Consider the following 25,041-nt stretch of genomic DNA (forward strand, 5'->3'; position numbering starts at 1 on the left):
CAGTTAGGGGGAGGGGCCAATGAATCACCACAAATTGATTCTGAAAGTGATGTATCATTCAATGAAAGTGAGGTTGGAGATGATTTACTTAAAGAAGTTGTATTTGACAATGAGATTAGTACTGATGAGTCAGATGAATTATCATATTATGCTAGTGACAATGACAAAGAGATTGAAGATAGTGAGAATGAGTCTTATGATCCAAATAATAGGAAGAAAAAATATATTGATCCTTATCATGGTATGTATGATGATCCCTTCCAACACAATGTAGGGGAAGAGATTTTGTTTAAAGAGGGCCAAGTTTTTAAGGACATTGTAACTTTGAGGAATGCGATGAGAGATTATGCTATTAAGGGGGATATGATATTACAAGAGTTAAAAATGACTCTAGTAGATTAACAGCTAAGTGTTCCAGTACAGGATGTCCCTGGAGGTTTCATGCATCAATTTTGTCTGACCAAGTCACTTTCACGGTTAAGACTCTACATGATGAGCACACATGCATAAGACCATTAAAAAATGAAAATTTGAATTCAAACACTAAGTGGATAGTAGAAAAACTTAGGGGAAAGCTGAGGGCAGATCCTGACATGAGTTATGAACTCATGCAACATGAGTTGATGGAAAAATGGGGTGTGGAAGTTCCTGTGTGGCAATTATATAGAGCTAAGTGCAAGGCTAGAGATGAGAATGTGAGCATGCATTGTGAAAGTTTCAAAAAACTTAAGAAATATGTCCATTATTTGCAAACATATAACCCGAGCACAGTTGTAAAAATTTAAACAGCTCCAAGGGTTAATGAAGATGATCCTTTTATTTTTCAAAGAATATGGATTATGTTTGATGCTATAAAGTTTGGGTTTGAGAATGGTTGCAAATCCTTTATAGGATTAGATGGTTGCCACTTGAAGGGTCCATATGGAGGGATTTTCCTAGTTGCAGTCATACTGGATGGAAATAGAGGTGTGCTACCTCTTGCATTTTCTATAGTTGAAGCAGAATGTGGTGATAGCCGGACATTTTTTCTAGAAAATCTTTATTCTTGCATTGGTGGAGGAACTAATGATAGGCCTTTAACTATTATGTCAGATAGGCAAAAGGTATGAATTAATATTCCATTTTTTTTTAAGTTAGCATATTGAACTATGTGCTATTAATTTAAGTTACTAACTATTTTTTTGGTTGTAGGGACTCGTTGATGCTGTCAAAAATATATTTTCCAATGCATCTCATAGAGTTTGTTGTAGGCATTTATACATGAATTTCAAGAAAGAGTTCCCTGGACTCATGCTCAGAGATGATTTTTGGAATGCTGCAAAGAGTACTCATTCTTATGAGTTTTGGCTTCACATGAAGAATTTGAAGCCCAAGCGAGATCAAAAGCCATATGACTGGTTGATCAACATATCCTTCAGTCAATGGAGTAGACATGCATTCTGGCCTGAAGCTAAGTGTGACAATTACACTAACAACATGACCGCATCATTCAATGCATGGATAGTGAAATTGAGAGGTTTGCCTATTATCAATATTATTGAATCTATTAGGCAGAAATATATGGTTAGGTTGCATAAAAGATTTGCTAAAGCTCAAACATGGGAAGAGATAGTTACACCAAGAACAAAGAAAGTATTGAATAAAATCATTACTACCAGTAGATTTCTTAAGTTGCTCCCTGGTAGAAATGAAGAGTATGAGGTTCATGAGGGTCACCAGTAGATTTCTTAAGTTGCTCCCTGGTAGAAATGAAGAGTATGAGGTTCATGAGGGTCCATGTAAGTTTGCTGTTAGTTTAGCTAAAAGGACATGTAGTTGTGGATAGTGGGATATAAGTGGTTTACCATGCAAGTATGCTGCTAGAGCAATTGCATATGTTAGGGGTAATATTGAAGAGTTTTGCCATAAATATTACACTGTGCAGTGCTATTCAAGAGTTTATGCAGGTGCCATACATCCTGTTCCTCAAACTGAGCTTGAACCTGATAATGAACACCTATCAATGTTGCCACCTCCTTTGAGGAGGCAACCAGGAAGGCCAAGGAAGGCTAGAAAGAGAGATGAGATTGAACCACCAGCAAGAGAAAGAGGATAGCAACTGTCACTTGTGCTAGGTGCTTACAAACAGGCCACAATAAGAGAACTTGTAATATACTGCTGTTGGGGTAACTATAAAATTTGTTTGCTTGCATATAATGAATCCATTTTAACCTTTTTAACATTTTTATGTATTTCTCTAATTGCAGGCAAACATGGCTGCAAGTCAAAAGAAGAGAAAACGCACTACTGCATCAGGTGCAAAGACTTCAAGAGGGGTTAATACTAACTAAGTGGGATCAAGTGGTGGACCAACTACCTAAAGGAGCCTTTGGAATATCAAATGATCTTTTTGAGAATGTTGTTAGTTGATGGGATATAATTTGTACATTTTGGGAAAACATGTATTTTGGAGCATTGGATTGGACTTTTTGTCTATTTGGAAATATTGTAAATTTGCGCACAGATTCTTTTTTGGGGGAGTTTATAATAGATATTGGTACAGTGCTACAGATATTGGCCTTACTTGATCATTAAAATGGCAGTAATAGATGTATGACATTGTAATGATCAAGTCTGATTTTGTAAAGTCTGATTTTATAATACATATTTGAACAAAAAGAACATATTAATGAAGTTATGCTTTTAATTTCATTTGCTCACCTCCAATTTTATTCATTGTGCATTTATAAAATTTATTTGTACTTGATATTAAGTTACAATTGGATAAAATGTAACATTATTACTCTTCTATTACTTTTAATTTTACAACTTTTTAGTCCATCTATTTAAGTATTCAAAATTTCTCAGTCCTTTAAGTTTTAAATTTTTCAATTTTTTAGTCCTTATATATTAAATTTCGAAACTATTAGGTCCTCCAGTTTTGAATCATTACAACTGTTTGGTCCTTCATTTTAACCATTTACTTACAAGAAACTAACATGCTACAATTCCACTCATCTAACTTAGCTAAATAGTACATAATTCATTCATACATAAAGAACATACTATAATGTGGTTCAAAATAACTTCTATCTTCTGCATCTAAACAACTTTTTATGGTATTTTTACAACAAACACTATCAAGAGTAACAATATAATTATCATACAATTCTTCATCTGGTTCAAAATAACTTCAATTTTTTGCAGCTTTACATGTAATTTTTTTTGTCTCTTCATTAATCTTCATCAACTCTTCTTTAGTCTCTGCAATCGTTCTTGATAAGTTGGCCTTGAATACCTCTAACCGTTCACCTATATTGTTTGATGTTGGAGAGTTCACATTTGTTGGAATGCACCACCCAATAAATGACCCACATTTGTTATCTCAACCGTAATAATACAACTTGTTTGGATTACTAACAGATTCAGATATGCGAATCCTCGCTCTTTTCCCACAGCAGCAATTCACATTCATGTAACCACCATCCCAGCTTCCCATCGATCCACTAATGCCAGAAATTCTCGCGAAGATTGAATGAATCCTTTAGGTGCTTGATCGTCGGCTATTATGAACGGAGGTGGGATCCTTTCACTGCTTGATCAATGTTGAAGATAGTCACTCACATAGAGTATGCTGAAAAGGGTAAAATTGGAGGTGAGAGAGTAAATGGAGGATTGTCTGCCAAGAGATGATGAGATGTTGCTTCTAGGGTTGTGATCGGACTGTTATGGCAAATCCAACCCTACATTTCTGCTTAATATGGATTGAAAAGAGTAAAATTGAATTTTCAAAATATTATCTCTCCTTTTCATCTAATTTTTAACGGAAAAGAGGGTAATAGTGGATGGAAGGACTGATTTGTTAACAATTTGATTATGTAAGGATGTTTTAATAGATTTCTAAAAATACAGGGACTGACCTATTAATAATAACAATACTCATGAACTAAATTGTAAATCTCCCTTTGTATAAACTAAACTAAAAACTTAATTTTGAACAAAATGTGAATTAAGGAATAAGCCTTCACTGAGAAGAGAAAGAGAGAAAAAATAAAAAAAGCAACGGGCGAGCAATTCTGGTAGAGGGATTTGTTGTGGATCTGTAGTAGTTGTTATCCTGAGTTGGGCTCTTCTTTTTCTGCTCAGTGGAGGTATCGTTGCATGGTGTCCGTGGTAGAATCTCCAAGGAGTGACGTCCGTCATTTTTGTTAGGCTTCCCTTATATTGCCAGAGTGCGATGCCAGTGAGTACTTTCCCACCGCCTCTGGGAGCTTGAGCTTTGATTGTTTTTCAGTTTAGAATTTCTTGCAACCTTGTTTGAGTTATCGATGTGCCTTTAGCGCATTTTGCGGGTGATTTCATGGGCTACTCGTTCGGTGACTTCCTCTCTTGCGGTGGTGGCATGCCTGGATTGTTGGGTTTTTGGCGGTGGAACGGTTGAATGTTTGTGGGTTTCCTTCCGCAATTGGACCAGGTTGTCCTGGGGTGTACGGATTAGTTTGGGCTGGGTAGTTTGGGTGCTGCATGAGTTTTTCATTAAAATCGAAAAAATGGATCAATCAAATTAATATAATCAAATCGAGTTAATTTAAAAATTTAATTTTTTATTAATTTTAATTCAGCTGAATTTAATTTTTAATTTTAAAAATTTTAATTATTTCAATTTAATTCGATTTTGATATAAAAAATCAATTCAGTTGAATTTAATTTTTAATTTTAAAAATTTTAATTATTTCAATTTAATTCGATTTTGATAAAAAAAATCAAATCAAATCGATTAATAGTAATAATATATTATTTTTAATAACACAAAGAGATTAAATCATATTAAAATTAAAATATTTTAATTAAATTTTAAAATATTAAAATAAAGTATAAAAATTAAAAAAAATTATTAAAAATTTAAATCGATTAAATCAAATTGAATCAAATCGAATGTTCACTCTTTTGAACTTTTCCTTAAACCTTATTTGTATATTGCCCTTTAGCCCATGAAATGTGATAAATTTTATCTTACTTTTACTCCATGATAAATATGGTTTTCTTCTTGCTCCATCATAGGGGTCTATCAAATGTGTCTCTCAATATTATATTTGATGAAAGGACCTGTTCATGAACTAGTATAATATGGATAGGTAAGAGTTGTATAGAAAAATAAAAATATGGAGCTGAGAAAGAAGTCAGAAGAAAAGACCCCCAAAGAAGATCCCCTTACCTTTTTTTACCTATTTCTGACATCTCCTCCCTCCCTGCTATTATGCTATCGGTCTATGTCATTCAGGTTCGTACATACGGATATGTCAGACCCCTCTCCATGTCAGGCGACCCATTTAATTCCCTGACGCGTGTGCGGGCAGCACTGCGAAGTGACCAGCTCTCTCCTTCACATCACATCACCAGGCTGGACTTTTTCCTGTTGGGTTTAGGCTCGCGTGTAACCCATCCAGTCCGGCGTGTTTGGGTCGATGTCTGAAATGCAGAGTTGGTCAGTTTAAAGAGGGCTTGATGGGTTTTGGACCATTATTCTCCTCTTGGACCCGACCTCGCTCAGGGTAGAGGAAACCCGATTATCAAAATGCAATCTTTTTTTTTTTTTGAAATGGGGTTGGAGATTGGAGGAGTAGAATCTGAGACTTTTCATATTTACTCAGATACAGTCGGATGTTGTAACTAAAAAAAATGTGAACTTTTATTTGTTCCCATAGTAGGGTACGTTACTTAAAAACTTTGATTTCTTTTGTTAACTTTTTTTTAAAGCAGGCAGAGCCATAAAACTCTAATTCCTTTATTTATTTTCGGAAGAATAATTATCAAATCTTTATTAAATTACTCAATTAAAATGTATTTTTTATTTTATAAAATTAAATTTATGAGACTTTCTACTAAAGAAATTATTATTTTAAATATTTATATTATTTAATTTGTACAATTTTAATTAAAATTAAAATTGGTTAATAATTTTTTTAATAAAAACTAAATAATTTAATTTTATAAAGAGTTAATGATAAAAAAATTTATATTTTTGATCTTGCTATAATTATACTATAAACGTTTTTTATCAATTAAAATTTGATATTTTAAAATTCTCTAATTATATTTTGAAATTATTTATATTATTAAAAATTAATAGAATTACCACGAGTAAAATTGATAATATTTTAAAAATTTAAGATAAAATTATAATAAAATTAAAAGTATAAAATTTTATTTTTGAAGATGGAAGAATGGAGACTGATTTTATAATTTCAGATGAATCACATGCTTTTCTAGGGTGCACAGTATTCTGTTCAAACTGAAAAAATCGATCGAACCGAATTAATTTAAAATTTTAGTTCAATTTTTTATTCATTTTAGTTCGGTTCGATTTTTAATTTTAAAAATTTCGATTATTTTGATCCGGTTCAGTTTTGATCAGAAAAAAATTAAAAAAATCAAATTGAACTGATGAGTGATAATAATATGTTTCTTTCAATAATATATAGAAATTAAATTAAATTATATTAAGATTAAAATATTTTAATTAAATTTTAAAATACTAAAAATAAAATGTAAAAAATAAAAAAAATTATTAAAAATTAAAACCGATCAAATCGAATTTAATCAAATCGAATTGAATCAAATGGAATCAGACTGATTCGATTCAATTTAGTTCTGATCAAAATCAATTCGGTTCGATTTTTATAAATACTAAAATTTTAATTTTTGATTTATTCAACTAAACTGAATCGACCGAATGCGTGACTTTATGCTCTTCTAATCACTTGATAAAGTCAAATTAGACAATTAAATTTAATTAATATATTATTAATTTTTTTAAAATTCACTTTAAATATTAGTATAATTTAGAAAAGAATAAATTAAAAAATAAATTTAAAAAATATTTTATTATTTCTAAATTGAATTATATTAAATATTATTTTAAATTAATTTTTAATAAAATTATTTTATTAATGATAATTTTAAAAGTAACGTAATAGTAAATTTATTAAATAAATTTAAAAAAATCAGTAATAACAATTTTAATCAAAATAAAATAAAATATTATTATAAAACTATTGATAAAAATTAAAAAAAATTAAATAATAATATAAATAATAATTTTTAAATATATTTAATAATAAAAATAATAACTTGATAATTTTATTAATATTGAACTGTATAAATAATCGTAGGTGGATTTAGTTAAATATTAAAAAATAAAATTTAATTGATAAAAAATAAAATTATAATAAAAATAAAATATATAATTTTTTTAATAATTAATTTAAAATTTTATTAATATAACGCAGTGACATTGCGTGACATAATGAGTCAAAAAAATTAGAAGAACAATTTTAAAAGAGGGTTTTAATTAAAAAAAAATTACAAATTTAATTACAACAAAATCAAAATTAGCGATTAACTCTTTTATAAAATAGGTCCCTTGTTTTAGGCATTGTTTGGTCGTTTCCTTGTTCTAACTCTCAGCTGGACCAGACTGGTTTGTAGAAGTGATAACGACGAGCGGTACGCACAAATCCAATCCAAATCTTCATCCTTCTCCATTTTCAACCTCTTGGACACCAAATCTTTCTCATAAACCCTAAGCTTCTTCCTGCATTCTATTTCTCACTTGCCTTCCTTTTCTGTAAATTTTGTATTTGTGTGTTAATTGAACTCTCCTGGATTTCAATTTGAGTACAGCACTCGATTTCATAGTCAGGCAATGTGTTGATTGGGAGACTGGAAAGTTTTTGAAATGGCAGAGTATGCATCTTCCACGTCGTGTGTTAAGTTGCACATGCGGACTAGCTGTCTCCGAGAGAAGAGCTATTTAATCCGAAATTCGTATTTTAGGACGCCACAGAGGTCTCTGCTTTGCTTCCCTTTTTAACTCCATTGTCTTTGATGTTATATGCATGGAGGATGTTGATTTTTGGTTGATTTGAAAATGGGATTCAGTCATTATGACAATGCTTAGTGATGGTTTGCATACGCTTGTTAGTTTGATATTATTGGTAATTCAGCACTTTAGAGGAAACTATGTGGATGCCATTTTGATAAGAAATTGAAAATCAAAAAGAAAAAACCACATTGCAGCTTGTTTGCCCAGTTGAGCTGAAAAACCACATTGCAGCTTGTTTGCCCAGTTGAGCTGAACATTTATTATTATTTTTTGAATTCCAATGATCATCCATTGCACAGTGACTCACTAGCTCACATACATGTGAACTCTTTCTTTCTATTGGAAGAACTGCCCTTTTTGGTGACATTAAGGTTGGTATAGCAACAAGCAATTTGATAGTAATGTTTCACACATATCATTTGATTTCCACAGTGTTTCACCATTGAAATGTAAGATTTCTCGATCTTAATTTTCTCACATGTATTTTTTGGCTGCAGAAAGTATTCCCATGGAAGTTGTAGGGTTCTCCAGAACCCTCCTGTGAATAATACATGCAGCATTGGACTCTCAAATTTCAAAGCAAATCCTGGTAATAGGGAAACTTCCTTGAGGCGCAGCTGCTTGGGAGCTCTGGAGGACCCTGATGGTGCTGCAGCATCTGATTTGGTTTCAATTAGTGACCAGTTGCTTCTGATGGCCAGCATTGCTCTTACACATATAGCTGGTGTAATTCCCATCGTCAGGCCCAATTTGACTTCTGGGAGGAACATTACAGATCATAGTTCAGTCCTTGACAGTACAATGTCTTCTGGTAGGTAAGGGTAAGCAGATATAAAAATTTTAGTTTCAAGGTTTTTCTTTGCTTAGATGACAGGTTCTTTTGCTTTTCTGAAGGTAACAGTGTAATATATGTATTTGTGTACTCCTTGTTTTTTGGTACCTAAAGAAACTAATTTTCTCTACCCTCAGTGCTAAGAAGGAAGTCATTGTTAACATAAATAATGCTTGGGATGCAGTAAAGGAAAAACTCTTGGTTTCTCTTCATGCTATAGAACACAATATCAATCTGGGAAACAGACTTCTTGAAATTGACGAACAGCGTGCAAAGCAACCCTTAAGTTTGTATGCTATATCTGAGGGTCCCAAGTTGCGGCTACTTTGGGCTTCTTTTAAACAACTCGAGGATGAGGCAGGCACTGTCACTATGTTTCTTCTTTGTCTCTCTGTAGATAGTTGATTCGATAAGCCAATGGAAAATTTGAACTGCTTTTCTTAACTGGTATTTTATAATATGTCAGGGCCTTGGGGCATGGAAAATATTTGACTGGGACATTTTGACGAAACCTAAAATATGCATTTTATCATCATTCATTAGTATTTTGGAAATTAAGGGTTTCATATTTTTTTTTTGCAGGTGAATAATGTTTTTGGTGATTCTGAGGATTTTAATTTGGATGATTGGTTGACTATTTTTCCTGAAATTATTAAAAAGTCTTGTAACTGCATGTACATAGCTTGGCTAGTGGAGGAACTTCGTCTTAGAAACAAGAAACTGGATGAGGTAAAGAGTGGAAAAGCTTACCATTGTGCTATGTGGGTTTATCATACATTGCTGGTTTAGATTAATCCCACTCTCTCTCTATCTCTTTTTCAGGAACTTCTCTCGTTGATGATTCAGAAGTTAAAGGGAGATGAAACTGTTTTGCAGACAATAAGAAAGTCGAGCAAGGAAGATCTTTATGCAGAATTATTGTACTTTCTTAGATTTGGTTCTCTCAGGTAAATTTTGGTTATGATCATCCAGCTTTTCTTGTTACTAACCAATTTAAGTTCTCACATGGGTTGTATACAGTGACGGACAGGCACAAAAATTCATTAAAGAGGCTCAATTTGAATATGTAACTTATAAAAATAATATGCATAAAATTAATATAAGTTGATTAGAATATTTTTAACTAAAAATTGATAAATTATTATAACTAAATTACTATGATTTTTCTCTATTTTATCTATTCATAATTTCATTATCAATACTTGCAAATACATCTCTTTTAATGTAAGTCACCATACACTTATTCAGTGGCTCATCTTTCATTCTATTGGAGTGGACTTTTGATGATATTCATCATAGAAAAAGCTCATGCCACTGTGATTGTAACAACTAGCAAGATTAGTGATAATTTGACTAACAAATACACCAAGAGACCTTTTGATATTAATTTTTTTCCTAAATTCGAATAGTAAATTTTTTATTTGAAATAATTTCTCCATTTAGCCTAACCCATGAAATCACTTTTTCCTAGAATTTAATTTCTTTTAACTCTTGAAACCATATTTTCACAAATTCAAAATTTATTTTTCCTAGATTTTAATAATCTGACGCATGAAATGCATATTTTCCTAAGTTTGAAATTTATTTATTTTTTATAAATTTAAACAATCTAACACATGAAACCCATATTTTCATTCAGCCCTTTAACAATTTGCTTTGTAACAAAGCAATAATCTTGTGATCTTATCTTCCCCATTTTATGAATTGTTTTGTTGGGGGAAGAAACCATAGCTAGAGAGAAGGGGAGTGAACTAGTAACTTTTCCAAAGAAATATTAGGGGAATGACAAAGTACAAACAGTAATTACAAATATTAGGAACCAATTAGCCAATTAGTTAGTGAACTAAGGTCTAAGGCACAGAACTACTAAAGAAAAAGTAAGGGAGTGAAAAATTACAACTACGCCTCTGAAATTTTTCTGAAGTCCAGGGTGGCCAATTGCCACCCCCCCCCCCCCCCCCCGGGTATCTTGTTACCATTTTATTTGCTTATGCTATAAATTTTTTGCTGTCTTTTATCTCTTTGATTTCTCTAGATTGATTGTGCATTTTGCATGTATAAGTATATTACTATATAGTAAAGTGACTAATTGTGGTGAGATGCAATAAAAACAAATGGTGATTTTAAAGGAGAAACACAAATACATAATGACACTTTTACTGTGTCATACTTCTAATTATATGGAAACAATTGGCTTAATATATGTCTTAAAAGTGCACACTATTTTTTTTATAGGGTTTGGCTTTCTACTGTTTGTCTAAAGCTAAAATGTGGGGATACTAGTATGGTAGTATGTATAGGGATTTCATGGTGTTTGGCAGCTAATTGTATATGGTGAAAGAGGTACTCCTATGAAGCACACATATGCCTACTACTCAATAGATATTACAATTTGTGAAACTCTATAAAGCCAAGTAATTGGTTAGCTTTGGAAACTGGTTATTTCAGAGGGTGGCTGAACTTTGAAACTGTCTGTCCTCTGCCTCTCCTTTATAATGGAAAATCTCATCAATTCCAACAATTTCCGTCTTCTTATCAGTACAAAGCCCTTCAAACTTCAAAGCCAAATTTCAATTTTTTGTTTGATTTCCATCACTTCGTAGAGGAGTTGATCAATTTCTGCAATATTCATACTTTTTTTTGGATTCCCAACTCTAGACTTTCTCCACACCTCTCTCATCAGTCTCTCATTCTGGTTGCAAGTTGCAGTTATGTGTGTATAAGCGAGGGAAGTTTCATTTCTCTTATTATTTGGTTTCAGCTTCTCAATGCAAGTATTGTGGTTCATCATGGATAACTGAATCTTCTGAATCTTCTTCTGTTATTACATTTATTATTATTTCTTTCTGAATTCTTGGTTTGCCTTAAATATATTGGTAAGAAAAGAAATGCTAAGAAATGATATTTTGAGGTTAAATGAATTAATTTGTATCCATAGAATGGGAAAATTTGATGATTGCATTGAGATAGGTTAGCTTGGATATGTTTAATTTCCAACTTTCAAAGCATAGGTCTTTGCTATTGAGTAAGGTTTAGTGGTAAATGAAAATCTGTTTATCAAAGAGAGAGAAGGACAAAGAAGGTAATTTCGTGTCACACACTGGCATGTCAATCCATTTCAGTGTGCTTACTTGTCCAACTAAGCATTCATTGTTTGCTTGGAAGATATGTTTACTGGCATGTTCTGACATGTAAAATTTGGACACACTTTTCTCAATGATAAAGTCCAGACTCAAGAGATTTAGTGGGTTAGAATAAAAGTATAGGACCTTAATAGGCTTTTTTTGGATGTCCAATGGTTTTTCAATGTGTTCTCCTAATTTTACTTTGTATTACGTTTTGAATTAACCTAATCTTGTTGTCACTATAGACATTTTCTTTACCGTTATCTTTGTTTTAGCAGGAAGAGTTGTTGTTATGACCAAAGCTTCTTTACTTTGCATGGAGATGTTATACTAGAAGATCTGGTAATAACTTTAGCTGATGGCATTGCCAGTGTTTATTTGGAGCTTATTTCTGTTGATGGTAATTTGTCAAATGAAATGAACAACCTAGGAATGGATATGTGTGATATGTCAACCCGAGCACTCCAAAGATTGCGAAATGAGGTATAGTAGTTTCTTTCATGAGCCTATAATTGTGTTCAGCCATCCATCATGCACAATTGGTTCCTTAATTGGAATGGTGATTAGGATTCTGGAACAGATTCCTCATATCCTTTTCTTGTTTCTTTAACTTAATTTGCTTCTTGCTTCTCTGATTTGGTCTTCATTACTTACAACCGAGATATTGTGTAGGATTTTTACCTTTCATTTACCAGTTGCTGAGCTTTTCTTAAATGCATTTATTGTATAACCTGCTAAATCTATATGGGCCTACACATATGGAAATTGTTGGTTAAGTATTAAAATGAGATAAATATCCTTTGTTCTTTGCTCAGAAATTTTGTTCCTCTTTCTGTTTTACATTTCTACTAAGCCCAATCTTGTGGATACGAGAGGAAATTGCTGCTTGGGTCATTTATAATGTTGTGCATTTGATGGTTCATGTGATCACAGTATTCCATTGAAATTGTTATAGAGTTCCTTTTTTCTTAGTAGACTGTGCAACAAAGAATTCAGGTGATAAAAGGGATATGTATTCTCCTTTTGTGTCCAAGGAAAGGTTTTGCAATGTTTTACACATTTTCCTATTTCTTTTCCTTGTCGTCTTCTTCTTTTGGGGACTGATGAACTCTTTTTTTTTCTTTTTTTTTTTCTTTTTTTTTTTTTTGGGGGGGGGGGTGTGTGGGGGTGGGGAAGGGGATCTTATGGGTGGTTATAGGTTTTGAAAGTAATGGTTTTTAGAAGTTGAAAGTTGAATTTGCTGTTAAGTTTGTACATGATATTCCAGGATATCTGGAATTTCGGCACAAATGTAGTTCATGCATCCTCAATGTTATTGTTAACAGGTTGCTTTGAATCAATGGTTGTATCAAAATGTGGAGGCAGTTGTATCAATGTATGAGGATCGATTTGATCTATGCATTCTACAGTCAACAGTCATTGAGGAACCGAGACAGAATCAGACTAAGAATTCTAGTTGGTGGAAGAATCTTACTGAGAGAAATCTTACTGAGAGAAAATATGGAACAGTGCCATCTTCCTTCAATTATATTTTCATAGGCCAGCTCTCTATGCCTGTAAAGAGGACCAATGAATTAAGAGCCTTGACAGGGTGGTATGTCTCTATTCTTTGGCCCTTCTCTCCCCCCCCCCCCCCCCCCCCCTCTCTAATTCTCTTTACATATGACGTAAACATGTCAACCAATTTGATGTAGAAATCAGGACTTACTCTAAGTAATGCTACTTTTCACCATATTGCTATAAAAAAAATTATTGGGATTTCTGGATAAAAGACTTGCAATAATTTGGCAAAATGGATGGAGGGAACAACTGAAATATTATGTTAGATTTGAAATGGTGCATCAGTTTATTTCTTGAGGTAATCTATGTTTGTTTAGCTGACTCTGTAAGTTTGATCAGGCTTCAGCTAAACATTTATAGGAACTTTAAAAAACGAGTTGTTGTGCCAGGAGGTAATCCCTTAGCACAATTAGGGTAATGTTTTTGGATTTGGACTATTGCTATTACCAAATAATGGTTTAGTCATCTTGGATCTGGAAATTGGTTTGACATGTAATAACTTTGTGCATCTCATGATCTCTTTGAGAAGACAGGTTCCAGAATCCGGATGTATTAGCTTTTACTTTTTACACTCATCTCTTGCACCTTAGTGGTCTTCTTTCTTTCCCCTCTTAAATCCTCCCCACTTAAAAGAAAAGGGGAAAAAAAGAGAGAGAAAACTTTCCTCTCTCTTCTTCGTTCCTTTTCTTGTTGACGTTTTTGCCGCCTGTGTTTTGTTTAACCATTTATTCTAGTTGGGAACAAATACTTCTGTAGAGCTGGGATATCTTCCTACCATCCAACCATATTTTGCTACATCTTTCAACTACTATATGATTTTTTTGTGATTACAAACTGAAAAATTTTCTGCTCCGCTCTCTAACTTACCTTTTATTGATTTGCAGGAGATACTACTTCAGTCTGTGCCTTGAGTTTTTGGATATTTCCATGCCGCTGATTAGGGCTATCATCGACAAAGTTAGCAATGCAGTATCATTCTTTCTAGTTTCCTTGATTGGGAGGTCATTAGGACTTATTTACTCAGGAATTAGGCAGTCCCTGAGATGGAAGTGAGCTGTCATGGGTACAGTTTTCGTTTCCAGTACAATTTTTTGCTTCTCTGTTGTTTTTTTACTTGAAATAGTAGCAGCTGCAGGAGGAAATATGATTTTTAAACATTTGCCCAAGTTGCATGAGGCTTCTGCTTATTTGTAATAAATCTCTGTAATGAATTACTTTCCCCTAACATTGCTATTCTTAAATACCTCAAAGAGCATTTTTTAAAGCGGGTTTCACCTCAGAGGAAGTGGATAGGCGGTTCTTGGACATGGGGCATCAGCAGTTTGCTGCTTAAAACTTGATTTTGATCTCAACTCAACTCATGGCAAATAAATCACGTTGAAGTTTTTCAAGTATGCGTTGAAGCACAGAGATCTAAACAGGCCTCTCGCAAAGCAGTGTATATGTTCTAATGGATGTTCAGAAACGTTTGACCCAGAATGCTTGCCTTTCTTCCTTCACTTAGTTAGTTACTCTCTAAATTGAATTTGGACGGAGACTGGTTAGATTAGAACTAGGCTTTTGCCCTGAATCATCAATATCCTTTCATGTTCATGGAATTGCTTGATGGGGGAGAGGGGTGATTCAATTTTTCGTACTGCATTGTTGGGAAAATTAACATGTGCATGAGGCCTTGGGTTCTGGTTTCTGGAGGCAACAAGGACATTTTAAATAGCTAGTGAATTTAGGAAATCAGGGCCTTGGGAGGGCTCAATTTCGCCTGATAAGTCTAAGAGGTGACTTGTATCTTCTTTGACCTTTGTGAGTCATTGTGATCAGATTGTACAAAACTGCCTGAATTTACTTTCTGGCATTCCCTCGAGCATTTCATCACATGCTTTAAAAATATAATGTAATGTATAATGATCAAGGTGCCTTCTTTTATTACTTTACTTTTAGTCCACTTTGTTTATACTTTGTTATTTTTATTAGCAGATAAATCATTATTTCCAATGTTGGTTATCTACAAACTGAAAATTTATTATGCCAGTAACTAGAGTATTTCTCAATGATCAAAGATTAATTAATCTTTTTCTCTCGTATCATTATATTGGTGGATGTTTGTTTTGCATGCTTGGTCCATTCCTTGATGTTCATGAAGAAAATGGTGGGAATGCAAAACATGAGATAGTGACTGGCATACTTGTGGAAAATACTTTTCAAAAGATTTGCAAAAGCAAGATTACATTTCAGAAGATAATCCTTGTGCCCTACCATCTTTACATGATTCTCTCTTTTTTCAGGTAAACTTCTTATTATGCATTAATCAATTCATGGTGTCCACATCTTTTTATAAAGCAGGGTTTCCCACTTTGATGTTGCCACCTTTTTACTGCCCTAATTATAAGGAGGGATGTTATTTGAAGAACTTGGGATCATCAAGCAAGGCTTCAATTAGCTCTGGTGATTACCTACCTCATGGTTCTCATGGTTCTCCTAATATTTGTCTTATTGCATAGTTCAATGTTTTATTTCTTTCTTTTAGTTTGAACCCATAACTTTCTCTGAGGATTATTTCTTAACATGTAAGTGATTCCTTTGATTAGAGGAGAGAAAACTTACACGAAGAAAGAGTGACCTTCAATGGCAAAGAAAAAAAAAAGTCAAATTTGAAGGGCTGAAGTGATGAAGCATCACTATCCAAACCCAAGAAAATAATAAAGGCTCAAAATTCAATGTTTAATAGGGATGAACATATCTTCACAATCTAATTTATAGCATACATTGCCTTTTACATTCTATGATTAGAGAATTATCAAAGATTTGAATTATTTTTAATATGTGTGCATTTGTTTGGGTGGACCACTCTAATCTTGTCACCTTCCTATTCTTTATTTTATTTCATTGTTTTGGCAGATGAAAGGACCTTTACACAGGGACTAGTCAGGTAGCTATCATACATTATTGATTTGATGTTATTATTGATGGTGAATTTTAATATGTAGGTAATTTCAGGAAAGAAAATTTGAAAAATGAAAATAAAGTAATAAAGTAGGAAATCTTACTTTTTTTTTTTATGGATTCAATTTCTTCCTCTGACATAGCTTCCCGCGTATACAAATGGACACTTTGCATCCGTTTGCTGCTTCAATTCCTTCTCATTTGCTAGAAAATATATTTGGTTGAAGTTTTTGGCTAGATGATGAGGCTACCATTTATTTTTGGCCATGAAAAGTTTGGTAATATCTTAGTATAAATTTATATAATCAATTTATAACAAAAAGGTAGAAAGATTGATAACACTAAATTTTCTTTTTTAATCAGAAAAACAATTTCCTCTCATCCATTTTTTTCAATATATAGAACAAAACAAACAGAGGATTCATCAGAAAGTTTAAAAGTTGGAAACTGGTTAGTGAAATGGGTCTTCTCTTCCATTGTAAGTTTAATTTTTCTTTGCCTTGTGTAGCAACATTGGAAAGGAGAAGAGAATCTGCTGGTGTATGTATGTGCGTGTACATATATACACAACACAGTAGCAAGCAAGAAATGACTTTAATGGCGTAACATCTCTATAAAGCATGTCTACGTGCACCTATTTCCATAATCCAAACTTCCTTTTTTTACCTACTTGTCAACTTTTTGCATCTTTTGACTTCTTTTCTTCTTCTTTTAGACATACATACACACGGATATATATATATATATATATATATATATATATATAATTGATCGACTTTAATTTTTTTGTTTAAATATTAAATTTATGTCTTAAATATTATTTAGTTTGAATGCAGTGCATAAGGAAGCCTGTTATAAACAAATACACTAGTTTTTTCCTTTTTCTTTTCATATTTAACCAATCCCCACCTTGTTTTAAACATAAAGAATGAAGTAATCTCCACTTAGGATATTGGATTTTTAAAGTATAGGAGGAATAGAATTTAGCAAAAGGCACACAGGAGATTAGAATATGATTTATTTGACTGTTATCCAGCCGTTTGAAGGTATCAATTATTATAATTAGAGATAAACAGCAACTCGATAATCAGAAGCTAACCCCATCTTTTTTCCATCACACAAGTAAAGAAGGCATCCTAGCTGATGCTCTTAGTCTTAGGCCTTCTCTTATCTTATATGCTATAGCCGAAAGCCTTATTTAACCAATGGCATCTGCCCTATCAGGCAGCTGGTGATATATCTTATTCATCAAATATAGGCCACAAGTGATTCTACTTAGCTACCTTTTTTTTTTTGACTAAAGGGATGGGAGTGAGAGTTGAATTAGTCTCCAAACTTCAACATATACTATTATCAATGAGTTCTGTCCCTCCAAAGAAAATGAGTCTGTTCTCATTTAGCTTCAATTATTAGCTTAATTAGCTTAAGAGAGGAGTACTGTTCAAAATTTTATAAGAGACCCATTATCTCTATTTGCTCAGAACTGTTCTTTAAAAAAAAATAAACCGTATCTAATTTGACTCTAATAGATAGCTTAATAGAGGAGTGCCAATAATTTATAGGAGCATATTACCCTATTTGTTAAGACATTCTAGAACTTAAAATATTTAAGGGAAGCTTTTAATATTATTTCAAGACAATAATTCAAACTAGGGGTGTAAACGAGCCGAGCCAAGCTTTGAAGAGTTCAAGCTTGATTCGTTAAAATTTTTTCGAGCTCGAGCCGAATTCGAGCTTTACTCATATCGAACTCGAGCCGAGTATTAAGAAGTTCAAGCTTGGCTCGTTTAGCAAACGAGTTTAGACGAGTCGAGCTTTTATCGATCTGAGTCGAGTTTTAATCGAACTGAGTCTCGAATAGTTCACGAGTAATTTAATTTATTTACACGTATAATGAGTTTTAGTTTAAAACTAATAAATTTAAAACTAAAATAATTTTAGTTAAATAAGTATATCTACAAATTAGCATGTAAACTTATAAAGATGAGTTTTTAAATCTCAATGATCTAAATATATGCAAGTTTAAGAATGTAACTAAACTATATAGAGCTGAATTTTAAAAAATTTAGATTTGGCTCATTAAAGTATATGTAGTGTTTGAGTTTATTTCTCTTATGATAGTAATTTCAGTTTGCTTAACGAGACTGTTCATGAGTTTATTCGCGAGCCTGCTCATGAATTCAGAAACGAGCCGAATACTATGGAGCTCAAATTTGACTCGTTTACCAAACGAGTCTAAAAATTAAACTCGAGTTTGACTCGTTTAGAAATCGAGTCGAGCTCGATCGAGTTTTTATCGAATCGAATCTCGAATAGCTCACGAACGAACAGTTTGGTTCATTTACACCCTAATTCAAACTTAATTCACTTCTAAAGATCATTCATAAAGAGATAAGTACTGAATACGTGGGGCAAATACTCCAAATTCTAACCTACGTGAAATTTAACGTTTTCGGATTGGGTGCAGTTAATTATATGCCAAATCCACTCCTTTGTGGACTTTCAATTTATTTTTCTTTTCTAACTTATCAAAATGATCTCATTAATTTACCATAAGAGTTTTTCCTATTAATAACTTGATGATAAGTAATGATGATATGAAAAGTTAAAATAAGTTGTAAGCTAGGATTAGAATCTTTCAAGTGTTGCACGCAATTTGATGAATTTCCATTTGATGTGTGCAGATGCGTTGTCTCAATTTTATGTCATTTCAGTAGAGGCTGGAGGTGGGGTTTTGGTTTTGGAATAATTAGCAATCTCTTTTTAAATTAAATCCAACACTGAAATTACAAAGAAAGCTACCTTTTTCTGCTTTAATTCATCCAATGCTTTTCTTTCTCCAAAGTCTTTGTCCATATTCTCTCAATATATGCTCTGTTTCATATTGAGTTTTCACTTAAAAGAAAAACGTTTCTATGAAAAGCATCACTTTGAATAAAATTTTTAAAAAATTAATTGAAAATTTTTAATTTATTACTTGTTTTTGCCCCATCAGGATTGCCCTTCATAATCTCTACCCATTTAGACAAATCTCAACTGTCGGAAATAGTTGCTTCCTTTTCAAACTTCAACAGGTACGAGTAGATCTATAATTTTCATGAGTTATTTTATAATTATATAATATTTTTCGACTCTTAAAAAATTAAAGACATTAAAATTTAAATTTGAGTCTCTCAAATAAATAAAATGCTTTAATCATTGAACCAAATTATACTAAACTTTTCCAACAGTATAAATAAACTTATAAGATAAATGCATTTTAATACATAAAATCAATAATACCTCAAATTTGTATCAAGCAATTGTGAATTCAACTGTAAATTAAATATTTCTTTGGAGAATTGCAACACTACCATTTGTATAATTTAGAATGTCAAAAAATATTATTAATTAGTTAAAATTCATTCCGTAGTCATTCAATATATACTCATGAACTAGATACAATGATTAAAAACAAGTATAAATATTATGCACAATTAAAACCATTTAATAAAAAAAAGGGATTTAGTGACAGTTTTGCGTCGGAAACTGATTGTATAGCAATCTAAACTTCTGAATGAATGGCTAGGATTAATTGCTACTTTCTTCATCCACTGGTTCTCATTATTTCTTACTTTTATCTATTTGTTTAAGTTAATTCCCACGTCTTGATTCAAAAACTTTTAATACTGAGAAATAATTCGATGGAATTATAGGTAAAATAATTATATATTAATCATCAATCATGATAAAATAATCTCATTAATTAATATGGTTATTTTAAATGTGTATTTAAAATATCTTTTAATATTTAATAAAATTTAATATATTTAAAATGTTATAATTGAAAAATTAATAAAAATTAATTTTTTAATATATAAAAAAATAAAATACGTAAAAATTATGAAATAAATAAAATATTATATATTTTGTATCGCAGAAATTTAAAAAAAATTCAATTTAGCTTCATCGCGAAATTGAAATTCAGGGTATTATTTGAGTTCAGATTCTCTTAAATCAATTGGTAGAATTGGAAGGCAGTTTGTCTCTTAGCTTCTTTTCATTTCAGACTACCATTTCCCTTCATAGTCTGAAGATAAATTCAAAGAGAGATAGAAATGGATGAACTCAGAATTAATTTAACCAAATTAATTAGTTTCTCTCTCCTTTTTTCATAATTTGTCTGGCTGATATTATTGTTATTATTATTATTATTATTATTTTCTTTGTTTTAATTGATGATATTAAGCCTCCGTTTTTTACAATTTTTTGTCCATAAAAATATTTAAAATATTTAATCAATAAAAAATATTTTCTTAATCAAAAGATAAATTAAATTATTTTTAATAAAAGTAATTTATTTTTTTTAAAAAATCATTTTATACATTTAAAAATTTTATTAATATTTATGTATAAATTTATTAATATATATTTTTTAAATACAAATTATTTTGGGCAAAACATACATAGGATTTTCATATTTTATTTGAATATGATTTAAAGAAATTATGTTGCTTCTTTGGATATTTATAATGCTTTTGGTTGGATTTTCATAGTTTCAACAATGGGATTTGATTTGGGAAGAAACTTTAACCAACTTGAACAATTGTCAGGCTGTGGTGGAGGAATCAGATAAGATATGGCTAGATGAGAATTTTTTTTTTTCTTTAGCAATATTTGTTTATAGAATAATTGATTTTTTTATCAATTTAAATTATTATTTTTTATTTATGAGCAACAACACTAAATTCAATTAATATAGATGAATACAAATTTAATGTAAAAAAATTATTGTATAAATATAATCGATGCAAATCAATATTAAAATATATTAAATTTAAATTTTTAATAATTAAAATTATGTTTATAATTTCTAATAAAGTGTTCAAATTTAATTTTATATTAGAATATTATTTTTATATAATAGAATTTAATATTTTATTTTATTTACTCATATAAATATCGAAAAGATTATCGAAGTAATCCACTAAGTATTTTCTTTTATCTTACATGTTTATACTCAAAAAATTATGACGTTGTCAAATAGAATTGATACCAAAATCTATATTTTTTCTTTATATTTTTTATTATTAATATTTATACTAAAAATTTAAGCTTTTATGATAAATAATTTACGTCGATAAAGGGTTATGATATGTTGCACAAATCTTATGTGGTAGATTTGCAATAAAATTAATTATGTATTTGATACTCTCATCACAAACTTTTTACAATAATTTGTGTTTGTAGCTGCTATAATGATGGAATTTGGGAGAACATTGCTAAATCAGCAATAAAATTTCGCCACGGCTAGATGATATGCATTTTTAATTTTAAGTATTAATGAAGTCCCCATTAAGCATGATGTTTGTTAATAGCTTGAAAAACGCCTTTCATCATTTAAAAAAAAAAAAAAAACATCGGGAAAGAAAAATTATAAATTATTTAATTATAAAATGGTGATATTTATATAAATTTATCAAATAATACTATGCGCTTAATAATCCATGGCAAATAATAATTATTTTTTACTTTTATATTTATATTTTTATTTAAACTCTACATTAATTTTAGAACCATATAGTATTATGGGTTATCTTATATAATTTTAATTTTTATGATTTTATATTTTATAAAAAATTTATTTTTTCAAATAAAGTTTAATAGATTATATTATCTATAAAAAAGACAAAACTCTAAAGTGAGAGTACACATTGAAAGACTCTTCTTCAAAATCAAGCGACTCATTGCTCACTTAGACGATGTAAGAGCGCCCTTAGGGATGTAAGAGTGTCATTTCAAGCAACCAATTGCCTATTTAGGCGACATAAGAGCGCTATTTTAGATAATCAATTGCCCAAAAAAATGCTCTTAAATGATGTAAAAGCGCCTTTAGGCAATGTAAGAGTACTCTTTTAGACAATCAATTTTTCACCTAGACGATGTAAGAGCACTCTTAGATAATGTAAAAGCGCGTTTTCAGACAACTAATTGCTCTTTTAAGCGGTTTGCACACTTTATCAATAATTGATGTCCATACAACTTCTCATGGTGGTAACGCAGTACCAAATATCATCAATGTCAAGTCATTAAAGTATATGAGAACATAAGTTAGGTAACATTTATTTAATCATACAAGTTTATCTATTGAAACGCTTATATTTTAGTTATATATTTATAACTTTAGTCCTCTCATTTGGATTAAAATACACCCATAAAACATCAATACTATAAAACAAGTAGCAAAAAAAAACTAAAGTCTCCAAAAGTCAAAACACAAAAGCTACAAGCTTGTTAAGGAAAAAATCAAGGTAATCACAAGTAATTTGTTACTAAATCTCCACAAAATGACAAGTTTATCAAAAAGGAAAATTTCAGTATCAGACCTAAAAATTCGACCATTATAAGAGAGACTATTAATGTAGATCAATATTAAAATATATTAAATCTAGGTTTTAATACTCCAAATCACGTCAACTATTTAGATAATATATCTTCTAATAAAGTTATATAATTTTAATCACAATAGAACATTTTATATATATCAGAATATTATCCTTACTTAATCGATTCTATATCCTATCTTATTTAGGACTCCATATCGTACCTTATATAAGATTTCATATCGTATACAAACTCTATCTAACACACTATATAAGAAGCTCGTAACCTTCATAATCAGGTATACTATTCTCTTCATCAATAACATCCATAATTTACTCATCAATAAATATTGATTTAAGTATAAGAGAAATTATTAAAGTAACATACTCGATATTTTTTTTTATCTTATAAATTTATATTTAAAAAATTATAATATGAACAATATCAATAATATCATAAGTAAATGGTATAATTATAATATAAAATGTGTTTAGCGGTTGAACGTATATTACTCACTTGCATGTTAAAGTTCTTATTCTCTTAATTGTTTTTATTAATTTTATTTATCAAAGCATTATTTAATATCTATAGACAGATTTTAATATTTTTCAAAATATGCTTTTGATCTTCCAATGGCGAAAGCATAATTATTTTAGTAATTATTTTAGTAAAGTGTGAAAAGAATATGAAGAAAATATGGTTGTAAGCAATAATCATATGCTTTTTACACAAAGTGATTCCTTAATTAAAACTATTCCTTTTGCATTTCCATTTCTTCTCCAATCATATAATATACATTTCAACAAATTGAGTCTTTAGGGATGAAGCTTTAGTGAAGGCACACTAAAATTAATTTATAGAGAAATATCAAAATTTTATTACTAAATTTCGAAATACGCTACTAAAATTTTGAAATCATAAATTTTATAGTGATTTAATAGCGAATTTTAATTTCGCTACTAAATATTTAAAAAAAAATTATTAATTATTATATTTATATTTAATCTACTAATTATTATTTTAATATATAAAAATATGAAACATAATAAGGTGTTAAATTTTAACAATCTATTAAATATCTAAAATTATATAAATGTCATATTTTATTGAAAAAAAAGTAATAAATAATCATATTTATAATTGATCCTATTTTAAATTCTACTCTAAATTTTTATAAAATGATAAAAGTTCTCAATAAAATTGAATAACTTTATTATTTTATAAAATTTTAGAATACAATCATTAAAATTAAAATATAATTAATAAAATTTGGAGTACCATTAATGAGGTTATTTATAATTCTTTTTTAATAATTTATATTTAATTATTATAATTTTTTAAGATTATACTGATCAGTATCTAATGTACTAATCACACATGGTATATTTAGCTTATAATTAATTAATATTTATTTTAATAAATAAAAAAAATAAATTATTTATTATTATAATAAATAATTATTAATTATTTTTTAAAATTATTTTGTAGTATTAATAAAAATAACAAAATATTAATAATAACTAAGTTAAATGGATTCAATAACATATGAGTTTTACAAATTAATAATAGGATAGCATTATATCATAAAATTATTACTTTTTTAAATTACAAATTATAATAAAAATTTTAGCGCAAATTACATATTTATGTAAATTATAAATGAATTATTAACAATTTTTAAAGTGATATATTAAGAAATTAATTATCTTAAAAAGAAAATTGAATATAATTTAAAATGGATTAAAAAAAAAGACCCATATTTATGGAATGGAGAAAATGGCAAACACACATTAGCTGTTGTGATAAAATTACATCTCTCTCTCTCTCCTAAACATGAATATTAGAGAGAGAGTGGTGGGCCATCCATCATCCATGATGGGAGACATGCATGTTTTGGCCTTTCACTGTGAGGGAAGCAGCAGTGTGTTTATTTTTAAAAGAGAATATTATGCTTTTGCTTTTCTTATGTCTTTTCTCATTTTTGTTTCCATACAAACATTTAACTATGCCTTTCATGGCTTCAAAGATATTAAATATATAAATGTTCTAATTATTATACACCAATTGCTCTAACTTAGTTCAATTATTATTGATCATAATAATAATAATAATACCAAAAGAGGCGATCAGTTCATAAAAATTGGCATTTTTATTCTAATTTTATCAAGTCATATCAGGCTTATTCGACTTATATAGAAATAGACTCCTTCCGATTACTGAGGTCGGCTATATTAGCGTTCAAAATCTTGTTATATTACGGACTTTTGAGAAGATTCGTCTGTCCATCCTCTTTAGTTTTTGAGAAGATCAATATGTGTATTTCAGATTTTGATAAACTCAAAAGTGTTGATGGTCTG

General features: G+C 30.2%; 1 protein-coding gene across 5 annotated transcripts; it reads left to right on the plus strand.

Moving 5' to 3' along the window:
* The first annotated feature begins 7,365 nt into the window (after positions 1-7,365).
* Positions 7,366-15,322, plus strand: LOC110630227. Of its 5 annotated transcripts, XM_021777607.2 has the most exons (9): positions 7,366-7,485; positions 7,663-7,827; positions 8,362-8,679; positions 8,834-9,053; positions 9,279-9,425; positions 9,519-9,643; positions 12,097-12,304; positions 13,147-13,415; positions 14,266-15,322. In XM_021777607.2, exons 2-9 carry the CDS (start codon positions 7,718-7,720, stop codon positions 14,432-14,434), a joined length of 1,566 nt encoding a protein of 521 aa, XP_021633299.1. In that variant the 5' UTR covers positions 7,366-7,485; positions 7,663-7,717; the 3' UTR covers positions 14,435-15,322. The 5 variants fall into 5 exon arrangements, with proteins under 5 accessions (XP_021633299.1, XP_043805700.1, XP_043805698.1 ...); XM_043949765.1 differs by lacking the exon at positions 14,266-15,322 and having other exon boundaries at positions 7,415-7,827; positions 12,100-12,163; positions 12,252-12,304; XM_043949763.1 differs by having other exon boundaries at positions 7,418-7,827; positions 8,362-8,675; positions 8,881-9,053.
* Positions 15,323-25,041: the final 9,719 nt, after the last annotated feature.

Source organism: Manihot esculenta, chromosome 13 (assembly GCF_001659605.2).
Source record: "Manihot esculenta cultivar AM560-2 chromosome 13, M.esculenta_v8, whole genome shotgun sequence".
Lineage (NCBI taxonomy): Eukaryota > Viridiplantae > Streptophyta > Magnoliopsida > Malpighiales > Euphorbiaceae > Manihot > Manihot esculenta.